Source organism: Solea solea, chromosome 17 (assembly GCF_958295425.1).
Source record: "Solea solea chromosome 17, fSolSol10.1, whole genome shotgun sequence".
In the NCBI taxonomy this organism is placed as follows: domain Eukaryota; kingdom Metazoa; phylum Chordata; class Actinopteri; order Pleuronectiformes; family Soleidae; genus Solea; species Solea solea.
This window is the reverse complement of record NC_081150.1, coordinates 19995102-20012312: the sequence shown is the minus strand read 5'-3', so window position 1 is coordinate 20012312 and position 17211 is coordinate 19995102. Positions and strand designations below refer to the sequence as shown.

Below are 17211 nucleotides of genomic sequence, written 5' to 3'. Positions count from 1 at the left end.
CATACAGTATGAAAGGAAAAATAACACATCATTTAAACTTTGTTTTATTCCTTATAAGCATTTCTTAAAATCTATTGTACATATTTTACAGCAACTTATGAAAATCCCAAACCATTTCCATCTGCTCACTGCTTCAAATCATTTCCAATGACATGAATGTGAAAATCACTTGTTGATGAAATGAGACGACAGTTAAAAAATGCAAAAAAAGAATTAACTAAAGGCGGATGAAATGTCTGACGCTGATTTGTCTAGACTGTGTTAAAGATGTGCATTGAGAAGTAAACAGGAACTTCCTCATGAGAGGGTTGATGTTGGGTTCAAACACATCACCTACAATCTGGTTACAACAGAAGCCTGTATGCCAGTCCTGAACAATGCTTGTCAAAGAAGCACAGATGCTTCCTGTGTTGACCAAATTTAAATAACCATAACTTGCTCAATGTTCTACCGATTTTCAAACGGTTTGGTTTGTTATAAACGCCAGAGATGTAGTTATTATGACACTGCATATTTATGAATAATTATAACCATGGGCTTTAAATAACATTAAACAGAACAGAAAGGTGCAATTACTATACACACACAAGGTTTTTATGTTAAATCAATATATGGGCTACTAAAACTCAGGATACAGGATGGCATGAGATATATGTATACCTTTATAATCGGAATATTACTAATATAATATATTTTATTTCATAATTATTACTTGTTTAAACTAAACATTTAATAATTCAAATTATTGGATTATATTAGTAATATTCCAATTCAAATCATTTGAATTATTACATATTTAGTTTAAACAAGTAATAATTGAAATTATTGGATTATATTAGTAATATTCCTATTATAAGTATAAGTATACCGCCAGTGCGGACGTTCGACACTCCGCCGTAAGACATCTACCCTTGTATATCTTATATGTCTGATTCGCTCGCTCTGCCGGAACTTCCCAACTGCAACTCAGCGGAAGCGGAAGTACACAAACACAACGCTAGGCTAAGACTTGCAGCGTTAGCGCCGTTCTCCTCCGTGAGTCGCAGGTCGCTGGCGGTTAAATATTCCAATTGCGAACGAAGCGGCGATGTCTTCGCTTCCGTATTTGAGACGTTTGATCAAAGAGCGACTAAATGCTGCTGGCGAGGAGATATTTAGACTCGTTGAAGCGTCGCTCGTCGTGTACGAGGAAGAAGTGGATCGTCAGCGCAAACTGCTGGAGATCGTCTGGAAACCTGAAGTCAAGTTGCAGCGGATCGGTCTGTACAACCTAACTTTCACAGTGTTTATTTTCCATCCACTTAAATACCTGGACGGGATATATTCGAAGTCCTAATTTGGATTTGAATAGATAAGAGGCAAAATGTTTTCTGCATGGAGTTTGCATGCCGGGTTCATGCAATATTAGGTAAAGTGGATGTCATTTATTCCCTGTGTCTCCAGAGCATGAGGAGAAGGTTCTCACTGAGCAGCAGCTCTGTAACCAGGAGAGGAACTCCAGTCTGGACCAAGAGGCACCAGAGTCTCTACAGATGGAAGAGGAGGAAATCTGCACCAGTCAGGAGCAGGAGCAGCTTGAACTGAAGCAGGAGGCTGACACCTTTATGTTGACTCCTGATAATGAAGAAAGTAATCACATGGAGTTCCTCTCTCCTGTAGCTGAGAGTCGAGATCAGACAGGAAACAAACGTGTCGAAAAATGCATGGAGTCTGAGGAAGAGGTGGCTCGTCAGCTGAAGATCATTCGTAAACCTGAAGTAAAGTTCCAGAAGTGCACAGGTATGTAAAACCACATTGGTCTCAACAAATTAATGTTTTTTTCTTTGTCTAGATAATAACTTGTTAAAACCCAGACAAAAAAAAACTGACCCTCTAAACATTTTACACTCAGGGTTGTAAATTAACCCATAGTGCTCCCGGGAATATACACAGTATATTTCTGTTGATAAAAACAAGCCACAGCGAACTTTGACGTATTTCCAAATCTCACAAGTTCAACCCAATTTAAGTACTTTTTGCTCAGGTGTCTTTATGTTATACAATTGGTACAAATGTTCATCAGATTGTCTATAGATTGTGCTGAAAAAAAGGAAATCAGACACTTTATACTGTACATTCTTAACACAGTAACGGGGAAAAAGCAGCCTGAATGCTCAAAAGTAGAGCTGCAATTCACGATTATTTTCATAAGCGATTAATCTGTAGATAATTTTTTCGATTAACCGTTTGGTCCATAAAATATCAGAAAACCTTGTATATGTTGAGCGGTGTTCGTCAAACCTGGAAATGATGATGTTTTCAAATGTCTTGTTTTGTCCACAAGTATTAGGTAGATTCAGAAATAGCTCTTTAATGTTGATTTTTATATTATTGTCCCTTTTTTTATCTCTGAAAAGTTCTTACTGAGCAGGAGAGGAACTTCAGTCCGGACCATGAGGAACAAGAGATTAAAGCGGAACCAGGGGAAATCTGCACCAGTCAGGACCAGGACGCTGGTACTGTTACGTTGACTCCTGATGATAGAGAAAGTGATCACATGGAGCCGGAACCAGACACTGACCACCAGCTCCGTTCTCCTGTAGCTAAGAGTCGAGATCGGACAGGAAAAAAACTGAAAAAATCTCCAAAATGTGACACTTGTGGAAAGAAATTTGAATTCAAGCATCTATTGATATCCCACCAGAGCATCCACATGGGAGAGAGGCCATTTGCTTGCAAAACATGTTGCCGCTGTTACAGAACCAAATATGAACTGGTGAGACACATGAAAACTCACCAAAAAAACACGGACGTAAAGCCGTATTGTTGTGAAACGTGTGGAAAGGGTTTTTTACTGAAAACGCGACTTGCTGTCCACAAATGTACTCACACGGGTGACATGCCCTTATCCTGCGATGTTTGTCACAGAGGCTTCGCCCGCACCGATAAACTGGCCTTACACATGAGGACCCACACGGGGGAGAAGCCCTTTTTCTGCAACATTTGTAAAAAGTGTTTTGCACGCCAAGATCACCTGACTGAACACACAAGAACCCACACGGGTGAGAAACGCTTTACTTGCAGCGTTTGCAACGCCAGCTTTTCGCAAAAGGTCCACTTGATGACTCACAAAAGAACTCACACCGGTGAAAAACCGTACCACTGCGGCACCTGTGGGAAATCATTTGGTGACAGGTCAAGTCTTAGAAAGCACGTGTGCCGTTGTGCGCCTGTCTTAACACCCGATGAAAATGTTTAATCGTGTGACACCTCATGTAACTGCAATGTTCATATTGCAACATGGGATTATAGAGCAACACAAATGTCATTTTAAATTTATATACTGTATCCTCAAATGAAAATTTGAATAATTATGTCACAGTTGCCATTCCCTCTCATCACGAGTCATATCGCATTCGCAATTTCTGTCAAAACAATCCCAATTAGGTATTTATATATAAACTTTTAAGTTTTAAGTTTTAAGCCTCACTTTTAAGTCCATGGTTTATTTCTTGTGCTGTTTTTATTTGTCAATGCTAAGAAAGTATAATTGTCATTTAAAGTCTTTTCAAGAGCACTCATGTTGTCCTCCCATAAAAGGCCATGATTGAATCATCATATGTGGAATAAGTCATTTTTCATTTAGTTATTAATCTGTTATTAATATAGAATTAATGTTAATACCATGGTTTTCTGTCAGTCACCATGTTTGCGTACTATTTCTATTTTTAGGACATTGAGACAAAAACTCAAGCAAATGTTACTTTAAATATTTATCAAGCAAAATCTGGTCTTCATGTACAAATAGTGTTTTTTTTTTTTTATAATTGTCAACACACTACTTTTACACGCAGTCAATTGTAAATAACTGCCAGATATTGAAAGTTATTCTGGAAAAACGGGCAAAAGTACTTCACGTCACGGAGCATTTTCTGGCCCTTTTTATAGTTACAATGAGCAAAAAAGACGGACATTTTGAGGCTTAGGTGTTTGGAGAAAAACAGATTCCAGGTTATTCGTGTAATTGAGTACAAATTTCAGGTTTCTGTACTTTATTTACATATTTTTCTTGCAACTTTTACTCCACTACATTTCCTCTAATGTCTATTATTACTCGTTACTACCAAATATAATCAGAAGAAGAGTTGGTATTATGTTCTGTATTTACAGTGGTGTGAAAAGTGTTTGCCCCCTTCCTGATTTCTTATTTTTTAGCATGTTTGTCACACTTAAATGTTTCAGATCATCAATAAATAACACATTTATTCTCAAAATTCTGGGAACCAAATCCGAATTTTGAGTTTATTCTCAGAACTATGAGTTTATTCTGACTTAAAACTCAGAATTCGGACTTGTCAGATCTCAAATGTTTTTCCCCGGGTACAGATCTGGCACTGTTGCTGCAGTTCCATTCCAGGCCACTAGGGGGCAGCACTGCTCAAAATAAAAACAAAAAAAAAAACATCAAAGAAACAACAAGAAGAAGAAGAACGCGACCTGAAGCTAAAGCTAGCTAGCCCGTTAGCTCGCTGTGTGAACGTCGGCGTCCTCGTGTGTCGCGGGTGAATGAAGCAGCGATGTCTGCTCTCCGGCATCTGAGAGAGTTGATCAGCGAGCGACTCACCGCCGCCGCCGAGGAAATCTTCAGAGCCTTCGAGAAAACCGTGGTGGAGTACGAGGAGGAGGTTGCTCGTCAGCGCAGGCTGTTGGAGGTCGCGTGGAAACCTGCTGTAAAACTACAGCGGATAGGTAACAAAAAACCCAACAAACTAAAACAACACGGGTCAAAACGCTTCCCTTACAAAGACTTTTACGGGAATCCAGTGACTCCGGTTGATTTGTAAGGGCACTTCCGGTTTTCAAAATAAAACCCAGTTGAAAGTACATTTTTGATATGAAAATTTTAGTACAGAAAAGTTTTCGGGCCACATCTTTTTTTTTTAGAATTGTGACTTTAATCTTGAATTGATATTGACGAGTGTACACGCTAACACCCATGTTTACTGTGTTAAGAGTGCAGGAAATCCCCTGAAGTCCACACCCAACCCTTAAATCACGTCTCTGACAAACACACAAGACTAGGATTATTCATTGTCAATAATCGTTACCTTATTTCTGAACTTGAATATCTTCAAAACGTGTTCATTACAGCTGGACTCCATGTTATATCTGAAAGGTTTCGCTTCATAACAATTAATTATCCATCAACTTTCCTGAAAATGTACTGACAGCTGCTTATTTACACGTCACACGATTGCTATTGTTTATAACCTGCCTTAAAAGAAAAACATGACATTTAAACACCATGACTGTTTTATTCCTTATTTCTAAAATGTATCATACATATTTTACAGCAATGTAACGCTTGATTACAAAATTAAAGACACATTTATTTATATTTATTGACAGATTTAATGACTTTCAAGGCTGGCCCACCTGCAGTACGGCCACGGTCCACCAGGGCAATCACAAGATGAAGGGTTATCGACTGTAGACCCTGTTCTAGGCTTAACATAGTCCATAATTCCAGTCTGAGGATGACTTAACGAATACCTTTTTACTTTGATCACAATTGTAATCTTTTCTTTGTGTTTTTTGTGTCTCCAGGGCTCCAACAGCAACATGTGTGTAAAGAGGAGGTTCAACTCCTCGCTGAGCAGCAGCTCTGTCACCAGGACAGGAACTTCCGTCTGGACCAAGGAGAACCACAGTTGCAGCTGCTTCGAGAGGAGCAGGAAGAAATGTGCAGCAGTCAGGAGCAGCTTGTACTGAAGCAGGAGGCCGATACCTTTATGTTGACTCCTGATGATGAAAGTGATCGCACGGAAGCCGACGGTGACCACCACCAACTTGCTGTCATTGCTGAGAGTCACGATCAGACCTGGCAAGACGTGAACCCACAGAAGAGCCATGCGAAAGAGAGAAATCTGTGCAACACTTGTGGGAAATCTTTTGTGTTCATGAGCCAACTGAAAGTGCACCTGAGGAGCCACACCAACGAGAAGCCCTTCTCGTGCGAGACGTGTGGCAAGGATTTCGTGAGCAGAGGTAATTTGAAAACCCACCAAAGAACACACACGGGCGAGAAGCCGTTCTGCTGCGGCACCTGTGGCAAAAGGTGCTACGCTTCCAACGACTTGAAGAAGCACGTGAGAACTCACACGGGCGAGAAGCCGTACTCCTGCAGCATCTGTGGCAAGCGTTTCAACACGTCTGCAAATCTGAACGCCCACCTGAGAACTCACTCGGGCAAAAGGCCATTCACCTGCAACGTGTGTATGAAATGCTTTGGCCGTAAAGGAGCGTTAATGTACCACATGAGGAGTCACCTGCTTATTTCTCCAGAACCGGTGGCAAAGGATCAGTTGGATGCACAGATTTAGAAAAAGACACATGAGAACTCGATGAAATATCTAATTCTATAATCACTTTTAAAACATGTCGTGCTTTGAAAGAGAACAATTAGCAAAGGCTACAATTGAGTTACTTCTTGGGTTCTTGCCATTTTTTTTTTAAGGATTTGTGTCACAAACATGCCAGACACATTTTTCACTTTTTCTTATTCTGATAGTGTTTTGTGTTAATTACCTTTTTTTTTTTTTAAATATTACATTTTGGGTTTGAACCAACATTTGTAGCTGTGAAAAAATGATTGCTATTGTCAAAAGTAATTAGCAATTAGATATTTATTCACAATCGTTCAGCCCCAGTCTGTGGTGTGGGACTGGTTGTCCATCAGAGATGATTTCTCTTGTGATCTTTCCTCTGTCTCTGAGACCCATGATTCGGTCCCTGCGGTCCACTCCAGAGAAGATGAAAAAATAACCGTGTACTTCTCATACTGTCTTTATATAGGTTTTGCAAGACTGTGGGAAAAAGGGACAAATTATTTGTTGTACACTTAAGTCTTGGAAATAAAAAACCAACATTGAGTGCACATTTTGTTTTACAAATGTAAACGCTAACACTTTCATATACAAACACCCTTGTTTGACAGACCGTGTTAAAGGCTCAGTGTGTAAAATTATAAGTACCTATAAATATGATTCAAAAAATAAAACTGTACAATCACCTTAATGCATGAATGGTTTTCTTTGTCAGCAGCCTCAGACTCAGAATGAAGATGTATTTTTATTTATCTGTTATAATAAGTGATATCTTCTTCTAGATTTTCAATTAGTTCATGTTCTCAATCCTTCAGCTCAGTGCTAAGGTGGGAACAACTTGACAGGGTCACGATTATTGGCTTCTAAGTAATGATTGTGTTAGATGGTTATGGGATGCTACATTTGAAAAAAGAATTCCTGATTTTTGTTTTGATTTTAATGGAGGTTGTGCACACACACACACAAATGACAGTTTCAGCTGCACTGATTAGAACACAACAGTGATTGTTTACTGAGTCATTGTCAAAATTTGGACGACATATTTAGTTTTTGCACATCAAAATGTCATACAAAGGATAAAAACAGACACAAAAACACATTCAAAGCCATAAAAACCCTCATCTAACTAAAAGCCTGCTTGAATGAAAAGGTATTTAGCTTAAATGAGGCTCACAGGGAACATGAATAAAGGTAAAGTATGCATAAATAATGCTTAACATCATCTTTATAGACACAGTTACATAAAGCTGTTGATATATTTTTTTTACCACTTTCAGTTAACTGTCAACGCTCTCATTAACAGTAGCCTTATAGACTAGTTGAATAATTAATTAATTAATTAATTAATTAATAACACGAATGAATTAGTAAGTCATCAATATGAGATAATAAACAAAAGATAATTTCTCATAATTATGGACGAGAAAACTTTACAGATTTCATATAAATTCACATCTTTTTTCTGACTTGAACGTGTCCCACAGGTTGTACAGGGTCTCTAACCTGGTGAGTTCTCATGTGGTCCAACCAGGTCGCTTTCCACGTGAAGCTTTTCTCACATATGTCGCAAATATATGGCTTCTCGCCTGTGTGAGTTCTCATGTGCATTTTCAAATTTGGGGACGCATTGAATCTTCTCCCACAGGTGCTGCAAGGGTACGGCTTCTCACCTGTGTGAGTCCTCATGTGCTTTGTCAAATTTGTAAACGAGTTAAACCTTTTGCCACAAATGCTGCAGGAGAGCAGCTTCTCGCCCGTATGAGTTCTGATGTGGACGGTCAAATAACTTCTACTTACAAAATGTTTGCCACATGTCACACAGGAATAAGGCTTCTCGTCTGTCTGAGTTGGCATCTGTGTGAGCGGGCAGTGAGCTGAGTCAGCTACAGGAGAGAGGAGCTGGTGGTCAGTGTCTGGTTCTGCTTCCATGTGATCACTTTCCTCATTATCAGGAGTCAACAGAAATGTATCAGCCTCCTGCTTTAGTTCAAACTGACTGGTGCAGATTTCCTCCTGGTCCTCTTGCTTGCTCTCCTGGTTACGGAGCTGCTGGTCAGTGAGATCCTCCTCTTTACGGGCATGCTGCTGCTGGAGCACTGAAGAGACAATGAGGCACAATTCATGGGTTACAAATGTGATAATAAAAGCAAAACGATTCAACTAGAGTAAGTTTCTGACTGAATAATGAGCATCATTGTTAAATAACAACACTGAATAAAATCTGCTCAACAATTCTGGGTTTGTGAAATGAAAATGTCAGGTTTACAAATGAATGATTCATGTATTGATTCATGAATTGATTCAGGGCAGCCTGTGGCCAAGTGGAAAGGGAACTTGGCTTGTAACCAGAAGGTCACCGGTTCAAGTCCCTGAGCAAGGTACCCAACCCCCGTTGCTCCCCGGGCACTACTCAGTGTGGCAGCCCACTGCTCCTAATTCTAGGATGGGTCAAATGCAGAGGAATACTTTCCCTAAGGGGATTAATAAAATTGAACTTTAAACGGGGACACAAGAGCCAATCCCAGCTGACATAGGGCTAATGGTGGGAACACCGAGAAAAAAACACTATTCTCTCTCAAATCTGCAGTTAACGTAGAGTGCTCTTGGACTGTGGGAGGAACCAAATGTCAACTCCATACCAACTGGGGTCTTTTTTCTCTAGGGCAACTGTGCAAGCCACTTCACCTCTGTGTGGGCCCCGATGAAATGAAAATCAAAATGTTAACACAATTCACACAGCTGCATTTTGTTTACTTACAAGTGAGCAGCTGATTAACACTGACTAACTGGATAAACCAAGGTTAAATTTGCATTACAGCATATGATAGACTGAAGCAAACACAGCTCATCTCTCATGTGTGAGACCAGTAAAGACAGTGAATTAAGTGTCACTCTGTGTTCGCTCACTCTTGACTGGAAATGGCAGTTGTTTGCACTAAAAACTGTGAGTAAAACAGAAGAGCGACACCATCTTAATATCAGTTTACGCTGCATACCTTTAATGACTTAAATGGCTCTTAAGGTTGGCTTGAACTTAGCTTTTCTGTAAATGCATTTAGTGCATGTAAGATCTAAGAGTTAATCTACAAAAAAACCAACCTAAGAGCATTTGAATTTAAGTACGCTTCCTTTGAGTTAATTCCACATTCATTCTGTCATCACATGCTTGTCATCGTGGTAGATATGTTGTGTGACGACAGCTCATGGCAGTCATTTCCTATCTTAACTCAAGAGCATATTATGTTGAATTGAGAGCATTATTTATTGATTTCACGTTGATATTCTGTGATATTGTCTCTCAAAACCCTGCTCTCGTGCTCAAACTGTGTGCTTGCGCTCGGTTATAAAGCTGCTTTCGCAGATTTCCTGCGCTCAGGCTCGAGCTCTTGTTCTTGCGCTCACGAAACTTGTGCTCGCGGATCTCTGCTCTCAGATTTGTTTGTGCGTCAACACTGTCGACCAATAGAAGGCCGGCTAGTGTTGTCCAATCAGATTGTCCCTGCTACTTTGCGGGTGCGTTCGCTGTACTTCGAGGAGCGTCGCATACGGACGGGCACTCTTTCAACCGGGTTTATCCACTCCCGCCCTCAAGGCTGTATTAAATGCGGTTCCCTTTATTTATTTGACGACTTTTGGATTAAAATAGAAGGGCTCGATCTTGAGCGCAGGAAATCTCCGCGAGCAGCAACATAACTGAGTGTGAGCACACAGTTTGAGCAGAGTTTTGAGAGACAATATCACACAATCTGAATGTGAAATCAATAAATAATGCTCTCAAATTAAATTAAGATATACTATTAAATTAAGGTCGGAAACCCCCATATCAGCTTCTCAGTACCGTAATTCCTGCATGGTTGAATAACAGCCAGATATGGAAAGTGAAAGTTTTTCTTGGAGAAGGGGGCAGAAGTCACTCACTCAATGAAAATTAATCAAAATAAATCCAAGTGGCCTGAATATCACGATGGTCATAAGAGGGTTAAGATGTAAAGGCGCAATTAATCACAATCCACAAGAGGAAATACCGAAAGAAGTTATGAATTCATTACAGACCTATCAGGTGTAGCCTTACTCCAGGTTTCCAAATCATCTCCTGAAGTCTGTTCCTAGGACTGACGTGTTCCTCACATTTGACAGAGTTTTCCTTCCTCGACTCTCAGCTACAGGAGAGAGGAGCTGGTGGTCAGTGTCTGATTCTGGTTCCATGTGAGCACTTTTCTCATTATCAGGAGTCAACATGAAGGTATGGGCCTCCTGCTTCACGACACACTCCTCTCCCTCCTGACTGGTGCAGACTTCCTGGTGGCCCTCTTTAATCTGCAGTGACTCTGGTTCCTCTTGGTTCCTCTGCTGGTGACAGAGCAGCTGGTCTCTGAGAACCTGCTCCTCCTCGTCAAAATGTTGCTGTGGAAGCTCTGGAGACAAACACAAGTGGCAAGTGGAGGAAGTTGTGACTGAGATGATAGCAACATTATAAAAGTGGAGTCATTAGGCTGCTAAAATATTTTATTTTCCACTGCCGCAAATATCTTAAACTTAGGGGCCTCAAACTCAAACGACCTAGGGGTCACTGAGTGTCTCCTTTGGTCAGCATGAGGCCGGATTTTGAGAAAAAGACTTTGAAATAAGATTTATGATGATATTTCACATCATTTAGAAATAATCGTTTTAGTTTTGAAATGGAACGATAAATAGTTCACAATACAAACACATTTATGATGCGAGAATAATCGTAATTGATGCTGAGCCATGTCAAAGAAGATTGTATGGACACAGCATACATATTTACCACGTTTACATTACATTAATGTACCTTGGGGATTTAGAAACCCTGCCTGAGGGATGCACGACATTGTTATACATGCTATATGCATTAAACACAGACAATATTATCAGACGACGAAGAATGAAAAGCCGGTCCTAAAGGTTAATATCGAATGGACCGAATCGTTGTGCTTATACAGACCTATCGGCTGTAGCTTCACGTCGGGTTTCCAAACGACCTCCAACAGGCTGCGCTGACGGTCCACCTCCTCCTCGTACTCGACAATATTTCCTTCAAAGGCTCGGAATATTTCTTCGGCAGCAGAATTTAGTCGATCGCTAATCAACTCTCTCAAATACTGACGGGAAGACATCGTTGCTTCGTTTCAAAAAAGTTATTATTTATCTGCTGCGACGTAAATGTTTTCGTCCGCAGAGCTAACGCTGCTAGCACGGCAACTAGCGCGTCTGCTGTTTACTTCCGCTGCCGTGTTACACTGCGACGTTCCGGCAGAGCGAATGGGAGTGCAACGTTTTTACCATACACGGATTAATACGTTGATTGTCTACCTCCAAGTACGTTTTATGGATGACTTCATCTAATATCCGTGTAATCGAGTGGCTATGAGCACTTATACTGTGCAGCTAAGGAAAAACAGACACTTCATCACTTCCTTTTACCCTGGCCTTCAAAATAAGAGCCACCCGCTTTGGCTGCAACAACTTCCTGTTTAAGCCTTTTGCACTGTAATAAAATAAAATAAGAAATGGCTTACATGTGTCGTTAATGGTTGTAATTGCTCCATAAATGCGGAAAAATGTAAAAGAAGAAGAAACAACAACATATTCACATTTAAGAAGCTGAAAAATCAGAGAAACTTGTTTTAATTTTATTTAATTTTTTTTCAAACTGACTTATTTGGAGTTAAAATAAAATAAAGACTTCTTTGTAAACAAAAGTCTTACTACTAAAAATGTGTCCATAATTACAGAGACGTGCCTTGACTGGTCCTAACATAAGTCACTCAAAAATGTTGAATTCATTTTGAAGAATGTCATTTATTGGGCACTGCAGTACAAAAAACAGTCTTTGTTTTGTTGAATGCATTTCAGAACAATCAAACTGTATTACAAAGTGTAAATGAAAGAATTTAACAAATAAATTGGAGCAGAAATGAAGCTGTGTCAAGTGAGATCAATAATGTAGTTTAGATGATCAGACATGAAAATACTCATGTGCTGTCTCCCCAGAGTCCATCAATAAAAAACTAAGTTTTGTTAAAAAAGAAAATGAAAGAAATCAAATCAACTAACATCTTCACAAAAAACAGTAATCAATCAAAGAGTAAATATTTTGATTCTGGGACAAAATGGTCAGGATTTACAATTCCAGAATAAACCAAAACAAGTGTTAGAAAACAATTCTGCGTTCACAGTGAACGTAAAAATGTCCTGCCCAGAACTAAAACATCCATTTACCAGGTACCAGGTACTATCACTAACAGAAAAGCAAAAAAAAACAACGTGCCGAATTGCGCCATACCGGGACTGTGTGGTGGAAAAGCGCCATTAGTTCGGCCCAGGGTTTTTACCCATGTAAAAACTACAAAAAAATATAGACATGATATTGTTAAATGTTGTAAATTTCTACTTGAGAAACTGCTTTAAAATCCTAAAATTTAACTCTAAAACAAAAAGGTAACCAAATTCATTACCTTATTTTTCATATATACTTTGCATTTACTTGCCTATGGCATTTGAGCTTTTATCTTTGCTGCTTTGACTTGTGCACAAGCCTGCAAGTGAAGGGCCTCCGTACTGACATCTATCACGTGTTTGGTACATGCATACAGTTTAACATACGTGTATTTTGCCATGACTTCTCATTTGCGAGGACCACCATAACCTATTCCCACAAGTATTGCAGGGCTGTGGCTTCTTATTTGTGACTTCTCATATGCTCTCCCCCACCCCCCCAAAACTCCCCACCGTCATGAAATCTTGCACAGACTACAGGCTCTCACTCGTGTGAATCACCCATGTGAATCTTCATGTGGATTGACAAGTTTTGCTTGGTTCCGAAACCTTTCTCACACGTTTTGCAGAAGTACGGCTTCTCGCCCGTGTGAGTCCTCATGTGGGTCAACAAATTATATTTAGTTCTAAAACTTTTCTGACAAGCTTCACATAAATACGGCTTCTCGCCCGTGTGGGTCCTCATGTGGATCAGCAAGTTATATTTACTTCTGTAACCTCTCTCGCAGGTTGTGCAAAAGTATGGTTTCTCGCCCGTGTGGGTCCTCATGTGGATCAGCAAGTTGTGTTTGGTTCTAAAACCTTTCTCACAAGTTTCGCATAAATACGGCTTCTCACTCGTGTGAGTCCTCATGTGGATCAACAAGTTCGGCTTACTCCCAAAACCTTTCTCACATATTTCACAGTAGTAGGGCTTCTCAACCGTGTGAGTCCTCATGTGGACCAACAAGTTTGGTTTACTGCCAAAGCTTTTCCCACATGTTTCACAGTAGTAGGACTTCTCACCCGTGTGAGTCCTCATGTGGACCAACAAGTTCTGCTTATTTCCAAAACCTTTCTGGCATGTCTCACAAACATAGGACTTCTCAGCGCTGTGACTCCTTGTGTGGTTTTGCAGTGCTGGAGGGTCACCAAATGTTTTCCTGCGGGTCGTGCAGGGGTACGGCTCGTCACCTGCGTGAGTCCTTACATGGATCAAAAGGGCTGTTCTGGTGCTAAAATTCTTGCCACATGTTTTGCAGGAATACTGCTCCTTCGTCGCATGTGTCCTTACATGTTTTTTCAAAGCCGACTTGTTGGTAAATCTGCTCCTGCAGGTCGTGCAGGAGTAGGGCTTCTCACCTGTGTGTGTCCTGATATGGACTTTAAATTTAGACCTATACTGAAAGGTTTTCCCACAGGTGTCACATCTGAAAGGCTTTTCATCAGTTTTAGTTTTAGATTTGATCTCAGACATTTGAAAATTGTGACATCTCCTCTGTGTCTGCGATCCCGAGTCCATGTCTTTACTTCCAGCCTGATCGTCATCACTCTCGGCTACAGAAGGGCTGTTACAGAGAAGCTGGTGGTTCACGTCCAGATCTGGTTCCACATGATCACTTTCCTCAACATCATCATCATCAGTCAACATTAAGGTATCACTGTCTGGTTCTGGTTCCACGTGATCACTTTCCAAAATGAAGGTATCAGCCTCCTGCTTTAGCTCAAGCTTATCTGCCTCCTGACTGATTTCCTCTTGTTCCACTTTAATCTGTAGTACCTCTGGTGTCTCTTGGTCCAGACTGGAGTTCCCCTCCTCGTCACAGAGCTGCTGCTCAGTAGGAACTTTCTTTCCCTTGCGGACACGCTGCCGTGGAAGCCCTGGAAACACAGACACAGGGAATCATTTAAAAATACAAATATAAATTGTACCAAATTCCCAGTCAGGCACAGTGAGGACAGCCTCAGCTGCTGTTGGGTCCTAGCCTTACCTGCTCTGTGAGCATACTGTGGTTAGCTTTATGCCAAGATGAGACATGATGAGTCACAACAGCCACCTTTCCACCGCAGGAACTTTCCTTATTTACCCAGGATTAAAAAAAAAAAAAAAACTCTGCACGTTTCCACCAAAATGACCTTGGGGAAAAGGCGGTTAAATACGGTCGCTGACTAAATACGGCGACCGCTGGCCGCTGTTTGTGTAACTCACTGCTTTTAAAACTCTAGATTTGTTTCAGTAACTAGCATGCTACTCCCGTGTTCTCCACAGCAGTGGGAATGTAAAAGCACTGTTTTATTATTAATCTTCTAGAGGTTCACAAAACAGTCTGATGCGAAGTGGTGCGAAGACACGTTTGCTGACTTTATCCAGCACATTTTCTTCATACATAAAATGTATCCACTGGACACACAAATCCTCTGAGGCTGGAAGTTTGTGTAAAACACTGTGCTCCACTGTGCAGCCACCAACAGCACACTTGTCCCTCCGAGTTGACATAATACTGCTCTTCCTCCCTCGCCTGCACTCTCGCATTTTATAGGGACAAGGTGGAGCTAAGGTGGAGCTCTCGAAGTAAACTTCCTGGTGGGGTGGCAACATTCGCGGTGAAATGTGCAGTGTTTTATCTCCTATACTTACGCTAAGGGGGACCATGAAAACATGACCGAGTCCTCGTTTTTCACACTTTGGCGACTGGTAGGGCCTCCAGAGTCCCAAATATACGTATTAAAATGATTAAAAAGTTGATTTTGCATAATATGTCCCCTTTAAAAATATCTCTGTCAAAATTTGGATTTGAACTAAATTTGGTGTGTGTGTGTGCAGGATCAGACTAAGTTTAAATGTAACACAATTCAGTCCCATTGAACAAGTTGTCATTTTACGTAGTGATTTTTTGTGTGTGTGTTGATCCACTGGATATGTAAAGAACTTTACCTGCTTAAAGCTATTACCATTTTTAAAACATGACGAAATCCACCTAGATCTGTTAAGAAGTCGCTAAGATATACACATCTGAACTTGTTCGAGGTTGGCATCCATTTGCAGCTGAAGTTTGCAGCTTCATAGTCGGCAGTTAAAGGGAAACTTAACTCACAATAAATAGTGATTGTAAAAAAAAAAAAAATGCAATTAAGGAAAATTCAACTGTATTTTCACACTGTGACCACATTTAAAACAGACCTCTTATTAAAATCCACAGCCTTCAAGCATGTTCAATCTGGACTACTTAATATCATAGTACACATTTTAAAATCAGAAAAATCTTGAATCTGGACACCATCTTCAGCATCGTTCTGTTACCAAAGCACAGCAAAATCTCTCTTCATTTGATTTCCACAGATTGGAAATGTGTTTCACAAATCAGAGACACTGTATTTTAAAGAATCTGTGACCTCTCTGTGATAAACTAGGACAGATATGACAAGGTTAGGGGCAGTGGCAGTTTTTAATAGGGGCTATTTCAATGTTGCCCGTTTGTGGAAAATGCAGTGAAATCTCCCTTTAGATTTATAAATGTTATGGTCTGCCTAAAAACACAGTATAGTTTTAAATATTAGTCCAATGCACTTTCAAAGCAGCAACAAAAAAAACAACTAAAAAAAACAACTAAAAAACTTGTATTGTTGTAAGTCAAGTTTCCCTTAAGGGGAAACTTAAATGCCAAAGTGGAAGCTGTGAATCTGGATGCAAACTTCAGTGTTGTGGCTCTTCACCTGTGTGAACTGGCAAGGATGGTAAAATATGAATCCAATCCAATATGAGCCACATTCATGCGTAGACCAGGGCTCTCAAACTCAAATAACCTTGGGGTTACTGAGCATCTAGTCTGTACGAATACAGCAGATTTGATAGCATTCATATATTGTTTTCTATTGTAATCTGTTATAATGCAGTTTCGATAAGTTCCAGGGTCACGAATATTTCTTATTTCAAAATGCTGTTGATAATATCGTGCACCTTTTTGATTTTATGCACTTGAGAGTTACAAATGTGACAGACTCATTTATTTTACATTTTAAAGAAAAACAATAGTTACAGCTAATACTGTGTACTTAGCTAGTCCTTGGCTAGTACCCCAGACTCTGTTGAGGTTTTGTGCCTAGCGTACATTTGTGCTGGTTTAAAATGTGTCATCATTTTGTGTCACCTGCTGCTCACTGGCTGCGGAAAATTGAAAATGTGTGGGCCATCTGTATTTTTCGTTTTAAAATAATTAGTTTGTAATTGTAAATCCCTGCTTTAGACCATCCTGACCTTGTGTTCGCTGTGAATTGTCGTCCGGTTCCCAAACGATCTCCAACAGTCTGCGCTGACGATCCACCTCCTCCTCATACTCGACGACGGTTTGTTCGAAAGCTCTGAATATCTCCTCGGCCGCAGCAGTTAGCCGCTCGCTGATTAAATCTCTCAGATATTGAAGTGAAGACATCGCTGCTCCGATAAGAAACACGACAATATTTACCTACTGTGAATCAAGAACACGCCACTGTTTCCCACTGTCCACGGTACTGGCTAACAGTGCTAGGCTAGCTCTTGTTTCCTTCTTCCTGTTCTTATGTGAGTTTT

General features: G+C 40.3%; 3 protein-coding genes across 3 annotated transcripts; 2 read left to right on the top strand and 1 right to left on the bottom strand.

The window, feature by feature from the left end:
• The first annotated feature begins 857 nt into the window (after positions 1-857).
• LOC131443549 (zinc finger protein 892-like) lies at positions 858-3595 on the top strand. Its single transcript, XM_058613242.1, has 3 exons — positions 858-1259; positions 1444-1779; positions 2397-3595. Exons 1-3 carry the CDS (start codon positions 1088-1090, stop codon positions 3236-3238), a joined length of 1350 nt encoding a protein of 449 aa, XP_058469225.1. The 5' UTR covers positions 858-1087; the 3' UTR covers positions 3239-3595.
• A 186-nt stretch (positions 3596-3781) lies between these two features.
• Positions 3782-7056, top strand: LOC131443558 (zinc finger protein ZFP2-like). Its single transcript, XM_058613256.1, has 2 exons — positions 3782-4728; positions 5587-7056. The coding sequence occupies exons 1-2, from the start codon at positions 4557-4559 to the stop codon at positions 6360-6362; spliced, it is 948 nt and encodes a 315-aa protein (XP_058469239.1). The 5' UTR covers positions 3782-4556; the 3' UTR covers positions 6363-7056.
• Positions 7057-12168: 5112 nt separating this feature from the next.
• On the bottom strand, positions 12169-17205 carry LOC131443546 (gastrula zinc finger protein XlCGF57.1-like). Its single transcript, XM_058613235.1, has 2 exons — positions 16900-17205; positions 12169-14525 (listed from the first exon to the last, which is right to left on the bottom strand). Exons 1-2 carry the CDS (start codon positions 17072-17074, stop codon positions 13150-13152), a joined length of 1551 nt encoding a protein of 516 aa, XP_058469218.1. The 5' UTR covers positions 17075-17205; the 3' UTR covers positions 12169-13149.
• Between the last annotated feature and the right edge of the window lie 6 nt (positions 17206-17211).

Bases quoted from the DNA above. Each gene is read 5' to 3' on its own strand.
- LOC131443549 (XM_058613242.1), top strand. From the start codon at position 1,088: ATGTCTTCGCTTCCGTATTTGAGACGTTTGATCAAAGAGCGACTAAAT. The intron at 1,260-1,443 runs GTCTGTACAACC...CTGTGTCTCCAG, and splicing joins AGTCAAGTTGCAGCGGATCG to AGCATGAGGAGAAGGTTCTC. The intron at 1,780-2,396 runs GTATGTAAAACC...ATCTCTGAAAAG, and splicing joins AAAGTTCCAGAAGTGCACAG to TTCTTACTGAGCAGGAGAGG.
- LOC131443558 (XM_058613256.1), top strand. From the start codon at position 4,557: ATGTCTGCTCTCCGGCATCTGAGAGAGTTGATCAGCGAGCGACTCACC. The intron at 4,729-5,586 runs GTAACAAAAAAC...TTGTGTCTCCAG, and splicing joins TGTAAAACTACAGCGGATAG to GGCTCCAACAGCAACATGTG.
- LOC131443546 (XM_058613235.1), bottom strand. From the start codon at position 17,074: ATGTCTTCACTTCAATATCTGAGAGATTTAATCAGCGAGCGGCTAACT. The intron at 14,526-16,899 runs GTCAGGATGGTC...CTGTGTTTCCAG, and splicing joins CAATTCACAGCGAACACAAG to GGCTTCCACGGCAGCGTGTC.